This window comes from Lynx canadensis, chromosome D3 (assembly GCF_007474595.2).
Source record: "Lynx canadensis isolate LIC74 chromosome D3, mLynCan4.pri.v2, whole genome shotgun sequence".
Lineage (NCBI taxonomy): Eukaryota > Metazoa > Chordata > Mammalia > Carnivora > Felidae > Lynx > Lynx canadensis.
In genome coordinates this window covers 49,839,073-49,859,156 of record NC_044314.2, presented here as the reverse complement: position 1 = coordinate 49,859,156, position 20,084 = coordinate 49,839,073, and the positions used below count along the sequence as shown (strand labels likewise).

General features: G+C 36.6%; 1 protein-coding gene across 1 annotated transcript in view; it reads left to right on the top strand.

Moving 5' to 3' along the window:
• MIB1 (mindbomb E3 ubiquitin protein ligase 1) overlaps positions 1–20,084 on the top strand; it is a 122,637-nt gene that overhangs the window by 90,385 nt on the left and 12,168 nt on the right. Inside the window, exons 13-18 of the mRNA XM_030335688.1 lie at positions 3,751–3,883; positions 7,232–7,318; positions 8,686–8,847; positions 10,911–11,092; positions 13,517–13,709; positions 17,733–17,811. Of these exons, the coding sequence (XP_030191548.1) occupies positions 3,751–3,883; positions 7,232–7,318; positions 8,686–8,847; positions 10,911–11,092; positions 13,517–13,709; positions 17,733–17,811 (836 nt within the window). The remainder of the gene's footprint in view (positions 1–3,750; positions 3,884–7,231; positions 7,319–8,685; positions 8,848–10,910; positions 11,093–13,516; positions 13,710–17,732; positions 17,812–20,084) is intronic.

The window sequence follows — 20,084 nt, the reverse complement described above, 5'->3', positions numbered from 1 at the left end:
GTATCTTATTTTAATCCACCAAATGAGGAAGGTTGGATTATTTATTTATTTATTTATGTATGTATGTATGTATGTATGTATGTATGTTTAATGTTTATTTATTTATTTAGAGAAAGCACAAGCAGGGGAGGGGCAGAGAGAGAGGGAAGCAGAATCCCAAGAAGGCTCTGAGCTGTCTGCACAAAGCCCCGATGCAGGGCTCGAATTCATGAATTGTGAGATCATGACTTGAACCGAAATCAAGAGTTGGATGCTTAACCAACTGAGCCACCCAGGCACCCCCGTAATCCTTACAGTTACTGTAAACAAATAACAGCAGGAAACCTTAGCTTTGTATGAGGTTTGTGAGTGGGATTTAGGGGTTTGTAGACTCTCTCAAAATTGTAGGTAGATAGATATATACATGTGCATTTCTCTGGAAGGAAGTCCATAGTTTTCCATAGATTTCCAAAGAATTCTGTCGCTCCTTAGCAATGATACAACTTCAGTAACAACCACTGAAAGCTGTCTTTAAGCTCTGATTCTCAGTGTACTTTGGGTTATAAACCTGTTTTAAAATCTGATAAGAGCTATAAACTTCCAAATTTAAATACAATTTTAGAAGATCTTGGATCCTCCAGAGCCTGTCAGCCTGTCCTGAGATTTCTTGGGCTTCCTACATGGGATTCAAAGATGGCTACCTTTTTAAAAAAAAAAAAAATTTTTTTTAATGTTTCATTTATTCTTGAGAAAGAGAGAGAGAGAGAGCGTGGCGTGTGCGTGCATGAGTTGGGGAGGAGCAGAGAAAGAAGGAGACACAAAATCTGAAGCAGGCTCCAGGCTCTGAGCTGTCAGCACGGAGCCCAATGCAGGACTCGAACTCACAAGCCGTGAGATAATGACCTGAACCGAAATTGGACACTTTACCGACTGAGCCCCCCAGGAACCCCTAAAGATGGCTACTATTAAGGAAACATATCCTGGGTCATGTTAGGGTTTATTCTCATTATTTTAGAGACTTATAGTTTCCTTTATACACACTCTTATTCTGTATCTTCAGCCTGTTTTTCTGTATGTTTGTAACATTTCTGTATTTCAGATTTTTATCTTTAATGTATATCATCTTGGGAAGAACTATCCCGATATGTATCTTACTATTATCTCTTGCCCTTTAATATTCTGTTGGCACAATTTTAAAAGTGTTTCTGTTTTTACTTTCTTTGTTAGGAAGGGGGAAAGATCTGTAGTCTAATGTGTGTGTCAATGGTGTCCATGCCAAGTCCAGCACTGTATAGCAGCAGTTATTTTCTCAGTCTTAAACAAAATAGTGGCTAAATATATTAGGGGAGGGTTTTTCCAAATTATGAGTTTTCTACATAAAATCTTTCTGTTAAGAAAAATTACTGGCAGGCACCTGGGTAGCTCAGTTGTTTAAGCATCCCATTTTTGATTTCAGCTCAGGCAGTGATCTCAAGGTTAGTGGGATTGACAGCGCAGAGCCTGCTTGAGATTCTCTCTTTCTCTGCCTCTCTCTCAATACACACAAGCAAGTGTACTCTCTGTCTCTCTCAAAATAAACAAACATTAAAAAAAAAGTTACTACCATATAGTAAATCACATTTTTTTTTTTAAATTTTGAGAGAGAATGTGTGTGCACATGTGTGAGTGGGGCAGAGGGGCAGAGAGAGAATCTTAAGCAGGCTCTGTGCTCAGCACAGAGCCCAGCAGGGGACTTGATCCCACAACCCTGGGATCATGACTGGAGCTGAAATCGGGAGTTGGACACTGAACCGACTGAGCCCGTGGTGCCCCAAGAAAAGTTACTTCTAATTTTACTTTTCTTTTTTGGGAGTGGGCTAGGTTTTTCTTTAAGACACATCATTTCTTTAAATTTTTTTTTTTATTTGAGTGTAGATGAAACACAGTGTTACATGACTGTCAGTTGATTTAGCATCTCTATACATTATGCTGTGTTCACCACAAGTGAAGATACCATCTGTCCCCATACGGTGCTGTTAATTATTGACTCTATTGTCTATGCTGTACCTTTCATTCTATGACTCATTCATCCCATAACTGTAAGCCCAGATCTCCCACTTCCCAACCCCATGTCCCCTTCTCTTCTGGCAACCATCAGTTTGTTCTCTGTATTCGTAGGTCTGATTCTGCTGTTTGTTTGTTTATTCATTTGCTTTTTAGATTCCACATGTAAGTTAAATCACATTCTCTAATGTATTTAACTTAGTGTAGCATCCTCTAGGTTCATTCCTGATGTCACAAATGGCAAGAGCTCATCCTTTTTATGCTGGGTAATATTCCATTGTATATATGTACCACATCTTCTCTATCTGTTCGTTTATCAGTGGACACCTGGATTGCTTCCATATCTTGGCTATTGTCAATAATGATGCAGTAAACAGGAGTGCATATATCTTTTCTTTGGGTAAATACCTGGTAGTAGAATTATTGGATCATATGATATTTTTAGTTTTAGTTTTTTGAGGAACCTCCATACTGTTTTCTACAGTGGCTATACCAATTTATATTTCCACCAGCAGTATAGTAGGGTTCCTTTTCCTCCACCTCCTCGCTAACACGTTATTTCTTGTCTCTTATTTTAGCCATTCTAACAAGTGTAAAGTGATATCTTATTGTGGTTTTGATTTACATATCCCTGATGATTAATGATATTGAGTATCTTTTCATGTGTCTGTTGGCTATCTCTGTGTCTTCTTTGGAAAAATGTGTATTCAGTTCCTCTGCCCATTTTTTAATCAGATTGTTTGTGTGGTTTTTTTTTTTTTTGTTTTGTTTTTTTTGGTGTTTAGTTGTGTAAATTCTTTGCGTATTTTGGATATTAACCCTTCATCAGCTATATCATTTGCAAGTATCTTCTCCCATTGAGTCAGTGGCCTTTTTGTTTTGTTGATGGTTCTCTTTGATGTGCAAAAGCTTTTTATTTTAATGTAGTCAAAATAGTTTAATTTTTTATACACTTTTTAAAAGTTTATTTATTTTTGAGAGAGAGTGCATGTGTGAGCATGCATGTGAGTGGGGGAGGGGCAGAGAGAGAGAATCCCAAGCAGGCTCCGTGCTGTCAGTGTGGAGCCTAATGTGGGGCTTGAACTTAGGAACCAGGAGATCATGACCTGAGCCAAAATCAGGAGTCAGACGCTTAACTGACTGAGCCACCCAGGTGCCTCTCCCATTAGTTTATTTTATGAAGAAGCATCCCTTCTTGATAATTACTTCTCTTGCTCTTTAATACTTTACTCTTTGATGGTCTTTAGGATAACTTTTTTACTCTAGAAATATTTTGTTATTGGTACTTAAATTTTAAATATTAAATTATAATTACCATTTATTTTGTGTGTTTTGATATAACTAGATTTATCACTGCTAAATGCCATATATCAGATTTTTAGCTGCAATTCATGATAATCTGCCAGTTACATGAAGTTTGTCTTTTTTAAAAAAAAACGCTTTGGTTTTTTTTTTTCTTCCCTCTCATAATATTCTCCCCTTGTAACACTCCCATTCTGTTTTGATTCTGTCCCCCAAATGGTGATAGTTTCTTTACCTCTTAAAGCATGAAAAAGCTGTGTATTTGAGATTTAGAAAAAAGATACTTCATTTGTCTTTGAGGGCATAATTTTCTTTAAAGAAGAATAGTTTTATTTGACTTCAAGTTTCTTTTGAATAATTTTTTAAAGAAAATAATTTAAATATCAGATTGTATAAATACCAAAATCATGTAAATTTGACTTTCAGTGCAATGCGTGTTTTACTGTCTAAATTACCAAGACCATGGATTGTGGATGAGAAGAAAGATGATGGTTATACTGCCTTGCATCTGGCTGCCCTTAACAATCATGTAGAAGTGGCTGAACTGTTGGTACATCAGGTAGGAAAAGCTGTGCAATAATTTTTAACACTTTGGACCATTACCATTTATGTACTTATTACTTCATCAGCTACCTCTTGGTAGGTTACAGTAAAACCCCATGATGATGCAAATTCAGATATGGTGCGTTTTCATTCTTCTGCCTAACATGGGTTCTTAAATGGAGGGAGGTGGTGTGTATATGTGTGTAAGGGTTGGGGGGGTTCCCTTAGCCCCTTGTATTCCCTCCCACAGTGTTCTGGATTAGTCCAGTGAAATAGGTATCAACGAACAGAGATTTCCCAGAATCACTACCACTGTTGTACAAGGACCAAGAACCATCATGTTGATACCAAAGCTAGTGTGGCCAGTTGCCATCTAGTAACAAGACTGCAGCCAGGATCTGGCGGTTCAGTTCATGACTCCTGCTGGATTCCTGGAAACTGACTGGATAGCAGTACGGGTTCACTTCAGTCATTCCATTCATCTCTGAGATAAGATAATGCTACATTCTTATGGTATTGGATTTTGGGGGAACTTAGTTCGTGTAGTTTTATGATGTTTTAGGTTTTCCAGCAAAACTTTTAAATATCTCAGTCAAGTGTATGTCATATAGAAGCGATGAAGTTACCAAAGAATTACTTACGATCTCTGATTTCAAGGAGCTTACAGGCTACTGAAGAAGATGAAATAGCAGACAAATTTAGCGAATAGTTCATTGTGTATAATTAAGTACCACATCAGAAGATAGACACTGCATGAACTATAGAAGCTAAGATAAAGAAATAGTTGCCATTTTAAGCCTTTATTCTTACTTTTTTGAAGTGTAGTTGGCACTCGGTGTTGCATCTGCTTCAGGTGTATGACGCTGTGGTTTGACAACTTGAATGCTACTTGTTGTGCTGTGCTTACCACAGGCGTAGCTACCATCTGTCACTGTACGGTACTATTACAGAACCGTTGACTAGTAAGCCTTGGTTATTAAATATTGAAGTTACTGCCCATAAAAGTATTGTTAATTGGGATAATTTCCTTTTCAATTCAAGATACAGATAACTGACCATTACACTGTCTTGGTAATTGTTGTTTTTTAGTAAGTCTTAAAATCAGTTAGTTAACCCTCCAACTTTGTTCTTCTTTCTTAGAATTACTTTAAGATCTTTTGAATTTCCATATAAATTTTAGAATTGGATTATTTCTATTAGAAAGTCATGGCAATTTGGTTCTGCACATTTTAGAATTATCTTTTTTTTTTTTAGATTTATCTTTAAGTAATTTTTTCATGCTATTGTAAGTTGTTTAAAATTTCAGTCTCTAACTGTATATTGCAAATATACAGAAATACAAGTATTTTCTGTATGTGGACCATATATCCTGCAATTTAGCTTAAATTACCGTAGATCACGAGGGGATTAGAAATTGTGACCACAATGAAATACTGATCACCAATGAAAATGGCTAAAACTAAAAATGCCAACAAAACAAAATGTTGGTTAGGATGTGGAACAGTTAGAATTCACATACATTGCTGGTGTTTTTCAAAGCAGCCACTTTGAAAACAATTTGGCAGTTCTTAATAAAGTTAAACATGTATTCACTATACAACCCAGCAATCCCCCTTTTAGGTATGTACCCAAGAGAACTCAGGACATATTTCCATGCAAATACTTGTACTAAACATTTGTAGCAGCTTTATTTGTAATAACCTCTAACTGGAACCAAGTCAGATGTTCATCAGCTAGTGTCTAGATAAATGAATTATGGTACATTCATACAACGAATATGGTTAATACTAGGAAAATCTAATGATGGAAAGTTTAGGAAACTTAAAAAGAAAATCCCTCACTTTCTGCATTTATATGAGAACAAGGCATGATAAGAAAACAAGCTAAGATCGAGTTCCTTGTAATTACACTCAGAGCAACATAACTAATAAAAACAAATCAGAAACTCCATCTTCTGGAGTGTCATAGTATTAGTAGAGTTTGAGCTCTACCCAAGCAAGGGCACAGGTGGGTTTCAGAGTTGTAATCAGAGGGCTAAACAGAATGATAAAGTTTATCTTTTGAATCTGTAGCCCTTTGCTTAGTTCCATTTTTAAAATTATTAGTATATAAGACATTGGGTTAGGCAATTTACATGTTATTTTTCTTAATCCTTACGGACGGAAAGAAAATTTTTCTTTCCCGTTTCTTTGGCCGGTCTAATAATTAAACTGACATGAGACATAACCACAGGAGAAAAACATGTTCAATATTGCATACATGGGAGCTCAGATATGAGACTCTCCTAAGTGACCAAAGCAGGCAGCCTTTGTACCTTTTACACAAACAGTTACTTGTGGAGAATTCACAAAGGGGTTTGGGCTTGGGGTAGCAAATAAATAAATGAAGTAACAAAGTTTATTTATATAGTACATTCTTGGCCCTTAATTCCCTATCTCTGACAATAAGGATGCCTTCTACCCTCCAGGGTCAAGGAAGATAGCCTTCACATGGGGAATTTATTTCTTGCTTTCAGGAGACAAAGGAAGGTCTGAGTGTCCTTGTGCTAGCTGTTTAAGTAACCTTAATTCAAAATAATTAGTATGCCAAAGTGGCATTATTTAGGGGCAGCCCACCCTGAACCCCATAATCCCATTGACCCTGTGTAGTAGGTTGTACTGTCACCATGTTAGAAGCAAGGAAATGAGTGTGAGATGGTGGAATGCTTGCTTAAGTTCCTGAAGCTCTAGGTCCCCTGGTGCCAGTAAGTTCTGGACTTTTGCTCCTTTCCTCTGTCCTTGGCATCAGCTGTTCTCATATAGGGCTTTGACTACCCCAGGACTCTGGTAGGGCTTTCTGCTTTCCCTTTAATAAGTATTTTTATATACTAATTAAACATTGTCTTCTCATCCTCAAGTGAAGTTCCTTTTCACTGAATAAGAGCTCAGTTATGCAGCAAGGGTACATGACCTTATTAGGTCATTAGTTTAAATCTAAATCCAATATGACGATTCATTAATAGAACGTTTTAGGAGATACTGTTTACAGTTGAAAGGAGCTAATTGTCTCTATTGCCGTATAATGGAGCTTGAGAAGGAGCTGTGTTTGAGCTCTGTATTGAACTTTGTTATTTAACTGTTCCTGGATGGAGTCACTATAGTAAAAATAATTATTGTAAACTTGCTTTTCCGCCTCTGAAAGATGCTGCCCCATCTGGTTCTTCCTGTATTACCAGCAACTGTTATGAGAACAGTGTTGCAGTAGCTAGAAGAGAGGAAACTGGTCAGCAGTGTTTGTGTTATTTATTTCTCATGAAGAGTTATAGTTTTAGTGTTGCTTACGATTGTCAAATGTTGAGTATATAAACTTTGTTTTTCTTGTTCAGGGTAATGCGAACCTCGATATCCAGAATGTGAACCAGCAAACTGCCCTTCACCTTGCTGTTGAACGACAGCACACCCAGATTGTGAGGGTAAAGTATTTACTAACAAGAATCTTACAAGTGTGTTTTACCAGATAGATTTCTAGAAGGTCTTGAAAATGATACATAGATTTTTCAGAAGGCATAGTTAGATGAACAAATTATGAGTTTTGGCTAATATTGGGCAGAGAGTTTTAATTTATAATGGGGAAAATCTTAAAACTGATATTCAAAGTCTGTTATGTAATTTTGTTGCCAGACTATTTTGTTGCCAAAATATTAAATCAGAGAATTTCAAAGTAATATATAAATTAGTTTTTTAAAAAGTACATTCCTGGGGCTCCTGGATAGCTCAGTTGTTTGAGTGTCTGACTCTTGATTTTGGGTACGGTCCTGATCCCAGGGTTGTATAATTGAGAGTGAACTATAATTAAAAACTTAGGCTGGACGTTTGCCACAAATGTATACATATTTGACTAACCTGATATTCCAGACAAAATATTTGAAAGATTGTCAGTTTAAAATTTTTTTGTAGAGCAGTGATTCTTAAAGCTTAGAAGCTGAGCCAGCAGCATCGGCATCACCTGGGACCTTGGTAGAAAATTCTTGGGCTCCTCAGACCGAGTAAATCAGAAACTGCAGGGGTGGGAACTAGCATTCTGTGCTTTAACAAGCCCACCAGGTAATTCTCACGCATGTTCAAATTTGAGAAACACTGTCAGAGAGTGACATCTCATGTAAACTTCTGGGGACAAATTTAAAAAAACCCAAAAAACAAAACACCACCAAAAAATGGCCGTTTGCCAAGACAGGTAAGACCATATGCTTGAGATTGATTATGGTGTTTTTCTAAAACTCTGACAGCATTTGTAGAAAGAATTAGGAAAATCGTTAAAAAGTACCATAAGCAAAGCCTTAACTACAAAGTTATATTTGCTACTTAAAACATCTACTGAACTATATCAATTATGCATTTTATATCAGAGGTTGTAGTTTAGTGAACTTCACATTTATTATGAAGATTACTTTAAAGATTACTTTAAAAAATAAAATCTGGAAGGAAGAAGGAAGGAGAAAGAAGGAGAAGGCAGAAAGGAAGAAAGGAGAAGGAAGGAAGGAAAGAAAAAGAGAAAAAAAGTCTTCAATTTCTCCCAGTTATCTTGATGTTGGAGTCTGTGAATTGGTTCTCATTTCTTTCTGTTTTCTCTGATTCAATATATTTGAGTAACCAGAGCTCATCACTATTTGTAAAGGAGACACAGGAGTTTTGAGAGTAGCAAGCGAAAACATAAAAATAATTGGCTTTAGTGGCAAACCCCTTCAGGTAGGTCCAGGGCTCTGTCACTGTTACTTTAGATATGTTGTAATTTCTTGTGGGCCAGAGAGACCTTAGCAAATGAGATGTCTTTCTCTTTTAGCTTTTGGTCCGTGCAGGTGCCAAATTAGATATTCAGGATAAAGATGGGGATACTCCTTTGCACGAAGCTCTGAGGCACCATACCTTGTCTCAGCTACGTCAACTCCAAGATATGCAGGATGTGGGGAAGGTTGATGCTGCATGGGAGCCATCCAAAAACACAGTGAGTAAATTAATCTTTAATTCAGTACTACTGGAAGAATCTTTTTTTTTTTTTTTTTGGAAGTATCTTTTAATGCAAGATCTTAAATTTATGGCTAATTTAATCTGATGAAATATTTTTTCAGAACTGCATATGTAGAAATATAGTGTATGAACTAAGCAATAGTTAATTCTAACTACATTGCTTCAAATTCTTAGTGAAAGTTGAAAGTTGTTTGGTTGTTCTTTTTTAACTTTAGCCATTCATGTTGAGTGTGTAGTGCTATGCTGGGATTTTGATTTGCATTTCCCTAATGACCACTGCCTGATATTGAACATCTTTTCATTTGCTTGTACTTACATATATTTGATGAAGTGTCTGTTCCCATCTTTTGTGCATTCTTTTGTTGAGCTGTTTTGTTACTATTGAGTTTTGAGAGTCTGAATTCAAGTTCCCTATCAGTTTATGGGATTTGCACATATTTCTTCCCGGTCTGTGACTTGTCTTTTCATTCTTTTAATAGTGTTTTTGCAAGAGCAGAAGTTCTTAATTTTGATGAGATCTAATTTATAAATTTTTCTGTCATTGTTTGTGCTTTTTGTGTAGTATCTTATCTGAAAAATCTTTGCCAAACCCAAGGACACTAAGGCTTTCTCCCCTTTTGTACTAGAAGTTTATAACGTTTCAGCTGTTACATTTAGCACTACCATTCATTTTGAGTTAATTTTTATATATAGTGTTAGGTATGGATCAAGGTTCATTTTTTTCCTTGTGGATGTTCCAGTTATTCCACCACCATTTGTTGAAAAGATTGTCTTTTTCTACTGAATTGCCTGCTGTGCGTTTGTCCCAAATCGATAAACCATATTATGTGAAGTCTTTCTAGATCCTGTATTCTGTTCTGTTGATCTGTGTCTTTAGGTATGTAATGCCAACCCTATTGTCTTAATTACTGTAGCTTTATAGTAAACATTCAACTCAGGTAGTATAAGTCTTCCCAACTTTTTTCTTCTTTTTCAAAGTTGTTTGACTTATTCTAAGTCTTTGACCATTCCATATAAACTTTAGAATCATTTTTAAGACTGCAAAGGGGGTCTGAGACCAAAGTGTTGTAGAATTGCCACCTTTCTCTATGTCCATAGCTAAATTCTCTAACCTTTGTGTACCTCCTTTTTCTCATTGTAAAAAGGAGGGAGTGAAATAATTAACTCCATAATAAGGTTGTTACAAAGATTAAATGAGTTAATTCATGGAAAGTGCTAAAAATAGTACTTGGTCTGTTACAGATGCTCTACAGATGTTTGATAACATGTTTGAGTCAGTAGCTCAGATGAAATCAAAACCTGATTAATTGCCTTCTCCTTTTCTTGGCTCACTTCCTTGGTGTTGGTTCTTTTCTCTGTTGTCTCTCCTCTTACTATTTCATGTCAGTTGCTAACAGCTCCAGAGCTAAATTGAATAGAAAGGAGAGTACTGTTGGAGCGCCTGGGTGGCTCAGTCGGTTAAGTGTCTGACTTCGGCTCAGGTCACCATCTCACGGTTTGTGAGTTTGAGCCCCACGTAGGGCTCTGTGCTGACAGCTCAGAGCCTGGAGCCTGCTTTGGATTCTGTCTCTGTCTCTCTGCCCCTCCCCTACTTGCTCTCTGCCTCTCTCTCAAATATAAAACATAAGAAAAAAATTAAAAAAAAAAAAAGAAATGAGAGTACTGTTTCCTCAATATCTTAAATCAGAAGTCCTGGTCTTGAGTTTTATTGACCTTAATTGATCTGATTTGTCATCCCTGAACTAATCACCTAGATGAAGTGGATATCTGACTGGTCTCAGCCTTCTTTGGTCCACCTGTAAAACTAAAGAGTGGATCATTCCTCATACTATATTCCTGAGAAAACTGGAGTGAAGGGGAATGGATGTTAGGACTGCAGCTCATAAATGCCCACCATACTTGTGTAGGCTGTGAGTTCTTTCCAGACATTTTAATATAATTTTTATATAATATACACTCAGACGTGCACACACATTTAGGGGTGAGAACTGATAACAGATTCTTAAGGGGAAAATAATGACTCTTTTCATTTGATTTCAGTTAATAATGGGACTTGGTACCCAGGGGGCGGAGAAGAAGAGTGCAGCATCTATTGCCTGTTTTTTGGCTGCCAATGGTGCTGACCTTAGCATTCGAAATAAGAAAGGTCAATCGCCGCTTGATCTCTGTCCTGATCCAAGCCTCTGCAAAGCACTGGCAAAGTGTCATAAGGAAAAAGTCAGGTTTGTATCATTTCGTGTCATAAAACTTACTGTTCTTTGTAAAGCACCATGTGGTTTCATAATGGAGGACTTGATTACTTGAGACTGTCTTGGTCTTTGCTCATCTTCCTTGTGTTGATGCTTTCTTCCTTAAAAATTTTTCTCCAGACACTGTGTCTCTTACTTAGTATTCTATTCTCTGCATTACTAAATACGATGCTTTATGCATAATAAGTGCTAAGAAACTTTTCTAAACCAGCGTGATCTTCTAGTGCTCCTATACATTAGAGGAATTCATCTATAGGAAGAAGTACTAGTGAAATTGCTGTGATTAATGTTAGATGTATTCAAAATTGTAATAGACTTTTATTTATTTATTTTTTTTATTTTATTTTATTTTTTTTTTTTAATTTTTTTTTTTCAACGTTTATTCATTTTTGGGACAGAGAGAGACAGAGCATGAACGGGGGAGGGGCAGAGAGAGAAGGAGACACAGAATCGGAAACAGGCTCCAGGCTCTGAGCCATCAGCCCAGAGCCTGACGCGGGGCTCGAACTCACAGACCACGAGATCGTGACCTGGCTGAAGTCGGACGCTTAACCGACTGCGCCACCCAGGCGCCCCTAGACTTTTATTTTTTTAAATGTTTATTTATTTTGAGAGAGAGAGAGAGAGCAAGCAAGGGAGGGGCAGAGAGAGAGGGAGACAGAATCCCAAGCAGGCTTCATGCTGTCAGTGCAAAGCCCAGTGTGGGGCTTGAACCCACAAACCATGAGATCATGACCTGAGCGGAAATCAAGAGTTGGACACTTAACTGACTCAGCCACCCAAGTGCCCTGAAATTTTTAATAGACTTAAAAAAAATGTTTATGTATTCTGAGAGAGAGAGAGAGAGAGGGAGAGAGGGAGAGAGAAAGAGCGCAAATGCAAATGGGGAAGGGGCAGAGAGAGAGAGTGAGAGAATCCTAAGCAGGTTCTGCACTGTCAGTGGAGAGCCCGATGCAGGGCTTGATCTCAAAAACCATGAGATCATGACCTGAGCCGAAATCCAGAGTCAGACACCTAACCAGCTGAGCCACCCAGGTGCTCGGTAGACTTTTATAAGAGAGGCAGTGTACATGCTCACCAGTAGGGTGTATGTCACACAAAGTCTGTAATAATTCTAGCACCTTGTACAATGCCTGACAGACACTCACTCACTAAGTATCACTGAAGGATTGAAAGAATGAACACATGAAGGAACCGATTCCTGATGGGGTTTTCTCTAAAAATGATTTCACACTTGTCTTTTTTTTTCTAAAAGTAAAATATGTCAGTAATTTTAATTATTTATAACACAATTGCTTTTCTTATTATGAAATATTGTAGACATATAAAGAGGTATGTATATTTTGTTCCTTTTTTTATCCCAACAATGCTGTGCAGCTATTACTGCCGTTTATACCTGGTTCTGGCCATTCAACATTTTGGTAGTTTTCCCTTAACTTTGTGTTCTCTTGTCTCTCTTTTAATTTGGGTGTGGAGATGAAATGACATCTCTTTGGAATCTATATACATTGAGCTGTTAATGGAGAAATTCATATGAGGTATATACATTTCTTTAAGTGTGTCCTTGAGGAACATAAAATTCTATTACAGCAGGACAGAGCATATCTAAAAATATAGATATAAAGCGCTATAATTCCTGCAGTAGTAACTTTAATGCTGGGGTCTAAGATGGAACCAGTGTGTGTGTGTGTGTGTGTGTGTGTGTGTGTGTGTGTGTGTGTATGTGTGTGTGTATGGATGTTCATGAGTTTCTGAAGATTATGGTAGAAACAGAGTATCCCTTTTGTATAGCTGTAGTTGGTCATATATATGTATTTCTGTGTCTTGTATCCAATTATTTATAGATGTGTTCTGTCTTTCCATAGTAGAATTTTATGCCCCTTAAGGATACATTTAAAGAAATGTCAAAACAGCAGCTGCAGTGACGTATTTTCCACAGTGCCCTGTCAGTTGTGGACTCTAATGATGCTTCATTCTGTCTGTAGTTAGGATAACTAATGTGGGCTCTAGCTAGAATTTGTGTTTTATTCCTATGCCCTTCTCTGCTGGTTCTTTATAGGTAACAGATTCTGAGTGAAACTGTTTATGTTAAATTTTTTGTAACTAGTGTTTTTGGTTTCTTTGTTAAAAGAAGATTCACCCTTTTCCATTGGGTGAGCTATTTGTTCAATTTGAAATTTAAATAGTATCAGAAGCCTGTAAAGATGCAGAGATGTATACAAATGGAAAAATATGGTATGCAGTGTTTCATATACAGATGTTAAAGCTTAATTTTTTAATATAAGTAAAGCTGTTTTTATGTATATGAATGATGCTCTAGGTGTTTTAAAAATATTTTAATGAAGTTGTAATATAAATATTCTGATAGGATTGATGAGAAGTATTTTCTTTTATTAGTGGTCAAGTGGGTTCTCGAAGTCCTTCCATGATTAGTAATGATTCTGAAACCTTAGAAGAGTGCATGGTGTGCTCAGATATGAAGAGAGATACTCTTTTTGGCCCATGTGGACATATTGCTACCTGTTCTTTGTGTTCTCCACGAGTCAAGAAATGCCTCATCTGTAAAGAACAAGTTCAGTCAAGGACAAAGGTAATATATTTTTAATACAGTATTTTATCATTTTATGAAGTTCTTTGAGATTATAAATTATGATAAATAAGATTATATGATGCCATATGTCTGTTAAACTTTGTTCTAAGAATGATTTAAATTTGAGGTGCCTGGGTGGCTCAGTAGGTTAAGTGTCTGACTTTGGCTCAGGTTATGATTTCACGGTTCGTGGGTTTGAGCGCTGCATCAGGCCCTGTGCTGACAGCTCAGAGTCTGGAGCCTGCTTTGGATTCTGTGTCTCCCTCTCTCTCTGCCCCTCCTCTGTTCATGCTCCTTCTGTGTCTCAAAAATAAACATTAAAAAAAAAAAAAAGGATGATTTAAATTTAAGAATGTATAATTTATATATTTATGAAGAAAACAATTTTGAGTTTCCTTCTTTGTATATAGAAACTATAGAAGTTAAAAATCAATCTATTTTGCTTTTATAACCTAAAGCTGTACTTAATCCCATTTTTCATTGTAGTTATTATATATTGCACCTTTTTTGAGTACACGGACTCTCTTGCATTCATCTTCATAAAACACCAGGTGTTTGTTTGTTTGTTTGTTTTTTGTAGAATGTCACACATTCTGGATTTGATTGTTTTATCAGAGTGTTGTGTAATTTGTTTCTTTATCCTCTGTGTTTCCTGTAAACTGGAAGTTAGATCTAACAGCTTGATTAGGGTCAGCTTAAACATTTTTGGCAAGAAATTCTCACAGATGGTGGTACTCACTTTGTATTGTGTCCCACCAAGAGGCAAATAAAGTCTGTCTGTCATCTTGCTGTTAGCAAGGGCCAAATTCTGTATCCACTCTGAACTTTTTATCTTGTCTGACTCTACTTTTTGAGAAGTATTACTCGTTTCTAGGTTTCTGGTTTCATTCTTTTTCTGTGTAACTTAGTGCTCTATCATAACTATATTGTCTTACCCATTTTGGTTGTACTGAAATAATTGATTTTCCTTGTTAGTTTTTCCATGTGTGTGTGTTAAAATGAGATTTAAGTTTTTTACAAATGATTTCTCTTAAGGTGAGTAGCTTAAACCAAAAGATCTCTTGGTTTTCTTTGGTTTCATTTATAAAGCTTATACTCTTTTTTTTTGTTCTCTTTTTATTCTCTTCATTATCCCCTTGATGTTTCTTTTTTTTTTTTTTCCCCCTTGATGTTTCTTAAGCTGTTCATTAACCTTCATTAATTAGAAAGGAGCTGGCACTAATTCTTTTTTTTTTTTTTTTTTTAATTTTTTTTTTTAATTTTTTTTTTTTCAACATTTATTTATTTTTGGGACAGAGAGAGACAGAGCATGAACGGGGGAGGGGCAGAGAGAGAGGGAGACACAGAATCGGAAACAGGCTCCAGGCTCTGAGCCATCAGCCCAGAGCCCGACGCGGGGCTCGAACTCCCGGACCGCGAGATCGTGACCTGGCTGAAGTCGGACGCTTAACCGACTGCGCCACCCAGGCGCCCCGGCACTAATTCTTATAATGAATTAGCTGGCAATGACTTAAAAGGTGTTACATTGCCGGTGCTTTGTACATTTTCATAGGGAGCCTTCTAAAACTAGATGTTTTCTGTGATCCAAATGAACAAATCTTTGGTAAAATTTTTGGCACAGGAAAATTACAAGGAAGTTATTTTTGGATAGAGGATTTTGGAGTAGTAAGGTGTGTATAGCTGCTTAGTCTCTTTGTAAAGGTGGGAAGGATGAACTAACAACACTTAACTGTCTGTTAAGTGCAGACAGTCTCGTAACTGCAGGTGCTGTGGTGGTATTTTATATGCATTCTATCTAGGTCATCCCTGCTTAATAGATTAATGCAAATCATTCTACTTGGTATTTATAATTTGCTTTAGTTACCTGCTCACTAAGCAACAGTTTGGGAAAGAATCTGAAAGGGTAAAAATTCAAGCCATTCTCTTATTTTTTAGATTGATCTATGCATTCTGTTGTTGGGCCTGAAACTTTTTGTGTTGGATTAAGCCTTATTTTAACAAATCTTTATTGAGCACATGTTTTGTAGTCAGGACAGAGATGAATATGATAATTAGCTGCTAAAAACTGGTAATGTGCTGGTAAACTTAGATTAAAATCTACTTTGCCATATAGGATGTTGTAGGTGCTTTGAGAGAGATGTAAAGTTCAGAGTTCAGAGCCCCAGGTTGCCAGAAGCGGAGTCCCAGATACTGAATAACCCTTACTGGTTGTCTAACTCTAGGATTCACAGTTGGAAAAATTGAAGCTCAAAGAAGTGTACTCAAAGAATCAAATGCAGGTCTCATGATTCTTAAGTCCCTGCTCTTTCCCCCGTGTGATGATACACAGACAAGAGTGTCTACAAAGGGAAAATTGATGGAGCAGGTAGAGAGGGAGGAATGTGCTGTCATACCTTTCTAGACCATTTCTGAATTCCAAGAATCAGTAGGCTTTCAGTTTGACTTTCAAGTTCTAAAATTTTCAAACCTGCAGAAAAGTACAAAAAGTAACATACCCACCAAACAGATTTGCCAGGTTAGCGACAGAGCTTTGAATATAAAGAAATAGTGACCCCAAGTGGTTAAAGAGTAATGAACATCTTCATTAAAGATCAAACAAATTATAAAACTAATATTTGGAGGAAGGGGGAGTAAATAAGCTTTATCTCCTTAGCAGTTAAGGAAATATAAATAAAAAATTATGAATTACCATTAATCATTCCTATCAAATTAGCATAAATAAAATTTAAAAAATGCTATCCTGGACAGTGGAAAATGCACACTCTTTTAAACACTGCTGGAGGCTGAATAAATGGGTTCATGTTTTTGAGAGACCATGCTGACAGTATTTGTGAACCTTTGCAATAAACATGCTTTGATTTAGTAATTTCATTCCTGGGAATGTAACCTGAGGAAAAAAATCCAAAGGGGGAAAAATGTTAAGGCTACAAAGATTTTTTTAACTAAACACTCCATACATAATATCTGGTTTAACCACCTTGTGAAGAAGGGTTTGTTCTTTATCATTTAGATTTAAAAAAAAAACTTTGGCTCAACAGTGTTAGGTAATTTGTTCTTATTGGGACTGGAATTTGAATCCAGAAATATAAAGGTCCCAACCAATCATATCTTACTGCTTTCTCCTGTTAATTCAACTATAGAAATTCTATGTACATAGCAAGGTACACATTGGGAAAGTCCATAGAGAGAGCACATGCAAAATTTGGTTAGTTAGGTGAAATTATAGATGAGTGGTGGTCATCATTTTGGGGCAGTAATATTAATGTCACAAGATATGGGTAAATGTGAATGTGTGTCAGAAGGGGGGAGAACAAGTGAAAAATGCAAGGGCAGTGGGGTGGGATGGGGTTGAAAAAAACCAAGAGCCAAGGTTGAGAAATAGTTACACACTCAAAACTCAGATGAAGTGGAGATGAAGAGGAGATAAAATTAAGGAATATTATGAATAGATAGTGGAAGACTTGTGCCTTTAGAGATTATAGAGAAAGAACAGGCCAAAGCCATGGACTCCCACCAGCATGGGAGAACTGACTAGGTCCCAGAAAAGGATATGTTGGGTAGAGTTCCTTGGATGTGGATAAATAGAAAAATTCCCCTTGGGCCCTAGCAGTCTGCTAATCTGGCTGGTTTTTTATTAATATTAGAAATCTAGCTTATCTTAGATTTATTTTTATACTCCTTTATTTGCTCTTCTTATTTTTCTTTCAAAGTAATTTTTGAATAAAAGAGAATTAAAGTCTATTCTGGTCTTTCTGACCACAGAGGAAATGGAGTTTTCTTTATCATTCTTTAGGATAGGTAGGAAGACTAACATGGAAATAGAACCTATGAAGGGCCAGAGTTTATAAAGGTGAAAAAATGAGCAACCCAGAGAGTCAGGGACAGAGAAGTAGTGTGTGAAGTTTCACTGTGCTAAGAGTGTTTCCTTATAGAGGAAATACACTTGGATATAAAAGAAACTGTTAGAGTTACAGGATTTATCTGTACATGTTCACACTTATGCTGTAACCTCTTTTTTTGTAGATTGAAGAATGTGTGGTATGCTCTGACAAGAAAGCAGCTGTTCTTTTTCAACCTTGTGGACACATGTGTGCTTGTGAGAGTAAGTAGCCTGTACAGAACTTCCTTGGTGTTTTCATAGAACTAGAAAATGAAACAAAGTATAGCTTTGAGGTTTTTTTTTGTTTGTTTGTTTGTTTTTGTTTTGTTTTGTTTTGTTTTTATATATAACCCATGAGCAAAAACATTGGTCAGCCTTTCTAGTACCTTCCATCTCTTCCTTGGTACTATGTACAATGTCACCTATGTCCCTCCTTGCTCTGAGGTTAGAGAAGGCAGAACAGGCTATGTTCTACCAGCTCACATTTTGATTTCATTTGTATCAGCACAAAAGGATCTCTTATCACACACAATAGAAATTTATTTCCAAAAATGAATTTTGAAACATTTAGTCTAGGCCTTTTCACATATAAAATTAGCACATCTTCATTTGTCTTCACCTTAATATTGCCTCTCCTGCATACTTTTTTCCCCCACTACTGAATCACCCACAGCAACTATTTGGGGCTATACTGTCTGGCCTTCTTAACCTTTCTTAGTCGTTATGTTAAAAGAGCTGTTTTGGAGGATATATTGAAAGTTCATGATGTTTTAAAATATCTTTTAAACATACTATCTCAGAGTCCCTTCCTTTTTATATCCCCCTCTTGTTCTTTTCAAATTCATGCACTGTTCAACATTCTCCTCTTCCCTTTGCTGGTTTCATTTGTCAGTGAAGGGTTTTAAACAAGTTTAACAACTTATACTTTACTTAAATGAGCTCAAAGTAAAGCATGGTGTTTCCTATTATAAAATAGTTTAGTCAATAGGTATTGATTTTCAGTGTAATATTTAAGTAATACACAGATTATATGATAGATTAATTTAATTGACATAGATTTGTTTTAAACCTTGGTGGTTTTTTCATTCTGATAAGCAGCGAATTAACTAAATAAAGGATCAAGGTTTCCTCCTATAACATTCTGCCTCAAGTAATTGGTTTTGTTTTCCAAAGACTAGTATAATGGCTGTTATCAACTGTCAGAGGGCTTGTGGAAAGAGATTTCTGTCTTAAGTGAAAAGAGCTCAGGTTACTTAAGTTTTCATAGTCTAGGGGCTAGCAAACTTTTTCTGTAAAGGGTCAAATCATATTTTTGACTCTATAGGCCACATGGTTTCCGTAGTAAGTACTTAACTCTTTCCTATTGCTCAACTCTGCCACTGTAGTGCAAAAACAACCATAGACAGCATGTAAATAAATAGGCGGGATTGTTCTTCCTTAAAATTTTGTTTATAAAAACAGGGACCTGGTTGGGTTTGGCCTGTAGGCTGTAGTTTACTGACACATGTGATAGAACAAAGTGATACCTACAGAAGAGACTTGAAAGCTGGTTATAATGAGTAGTTGATAATACAGATTCTCAGGCCTTATTGTGGTGTTTTCCCCAGGAGTTTCCCAACGTTCTTACATTGTCTTTGTATTCAGATGTAACAAGTGTAACAGCTAACTTTTATAACAAGAGGAATAGCTAACTTTTATTAAGCTCTTGACTGGTACCAGACATTTTAATTTCTTTTAGAATACTTCCTCACTTATCTTCACAACAACCCTAAGAAGTAGATTGTTTTCTCCATTTTACAGACAAGTTGTTAAACATTTATTTGCTAGGGAAGATGAAATTGAGGTGGAAAATGCCCCTCTTTCAAGGAATGGTGAAGCAGTCCATATCCCAGTAATGTTAAACAGAGTATTGAAACCTTGAAGAGTGTAAATGCCTTGACAGACCAGAGGAAGGAGAGATTGTATCCATTTTGGGGGGAGTAAGAAAGATTTTGTAGAAACAGTATAACAGTCTAACTTAAAAGAATTTCAAATAATTGTTACATATCAAATTAATTAATTAGTTTAATCCACTAAATTTAAGGAAAAAATGTGCCCTCAGATTGAAGACCAATCCCAAACCAGATTTCTATTAGCATTTGCTCCTACCTAGTGCATCGTGCATAGGCCAGCATCAGACCCAGCTCTGTCTGGGCCTTGACATGGGATTGGTCTTGATAATCCTTTTCTGTCCACCAGTGCAAGCACCATTAGGAGCGTACGCCCCATCTTATCTACATAAATTATCCCTGGATACCTGTCACAATTTTCCTGGGGTTTTTTTGTCCCCCCTGTTTTTGAGACGATAAAGACACTTGGTACATAGACTAAGATATGGAGTATACGTTCATAATACATGCTAATGAGGAAGGGTATATTGCAGGATGTTATTTTGTAATTAGTTAATAACTTTAGGTATAGAATTAATAATCCACAACCTGTAATTTTGCCTAGGT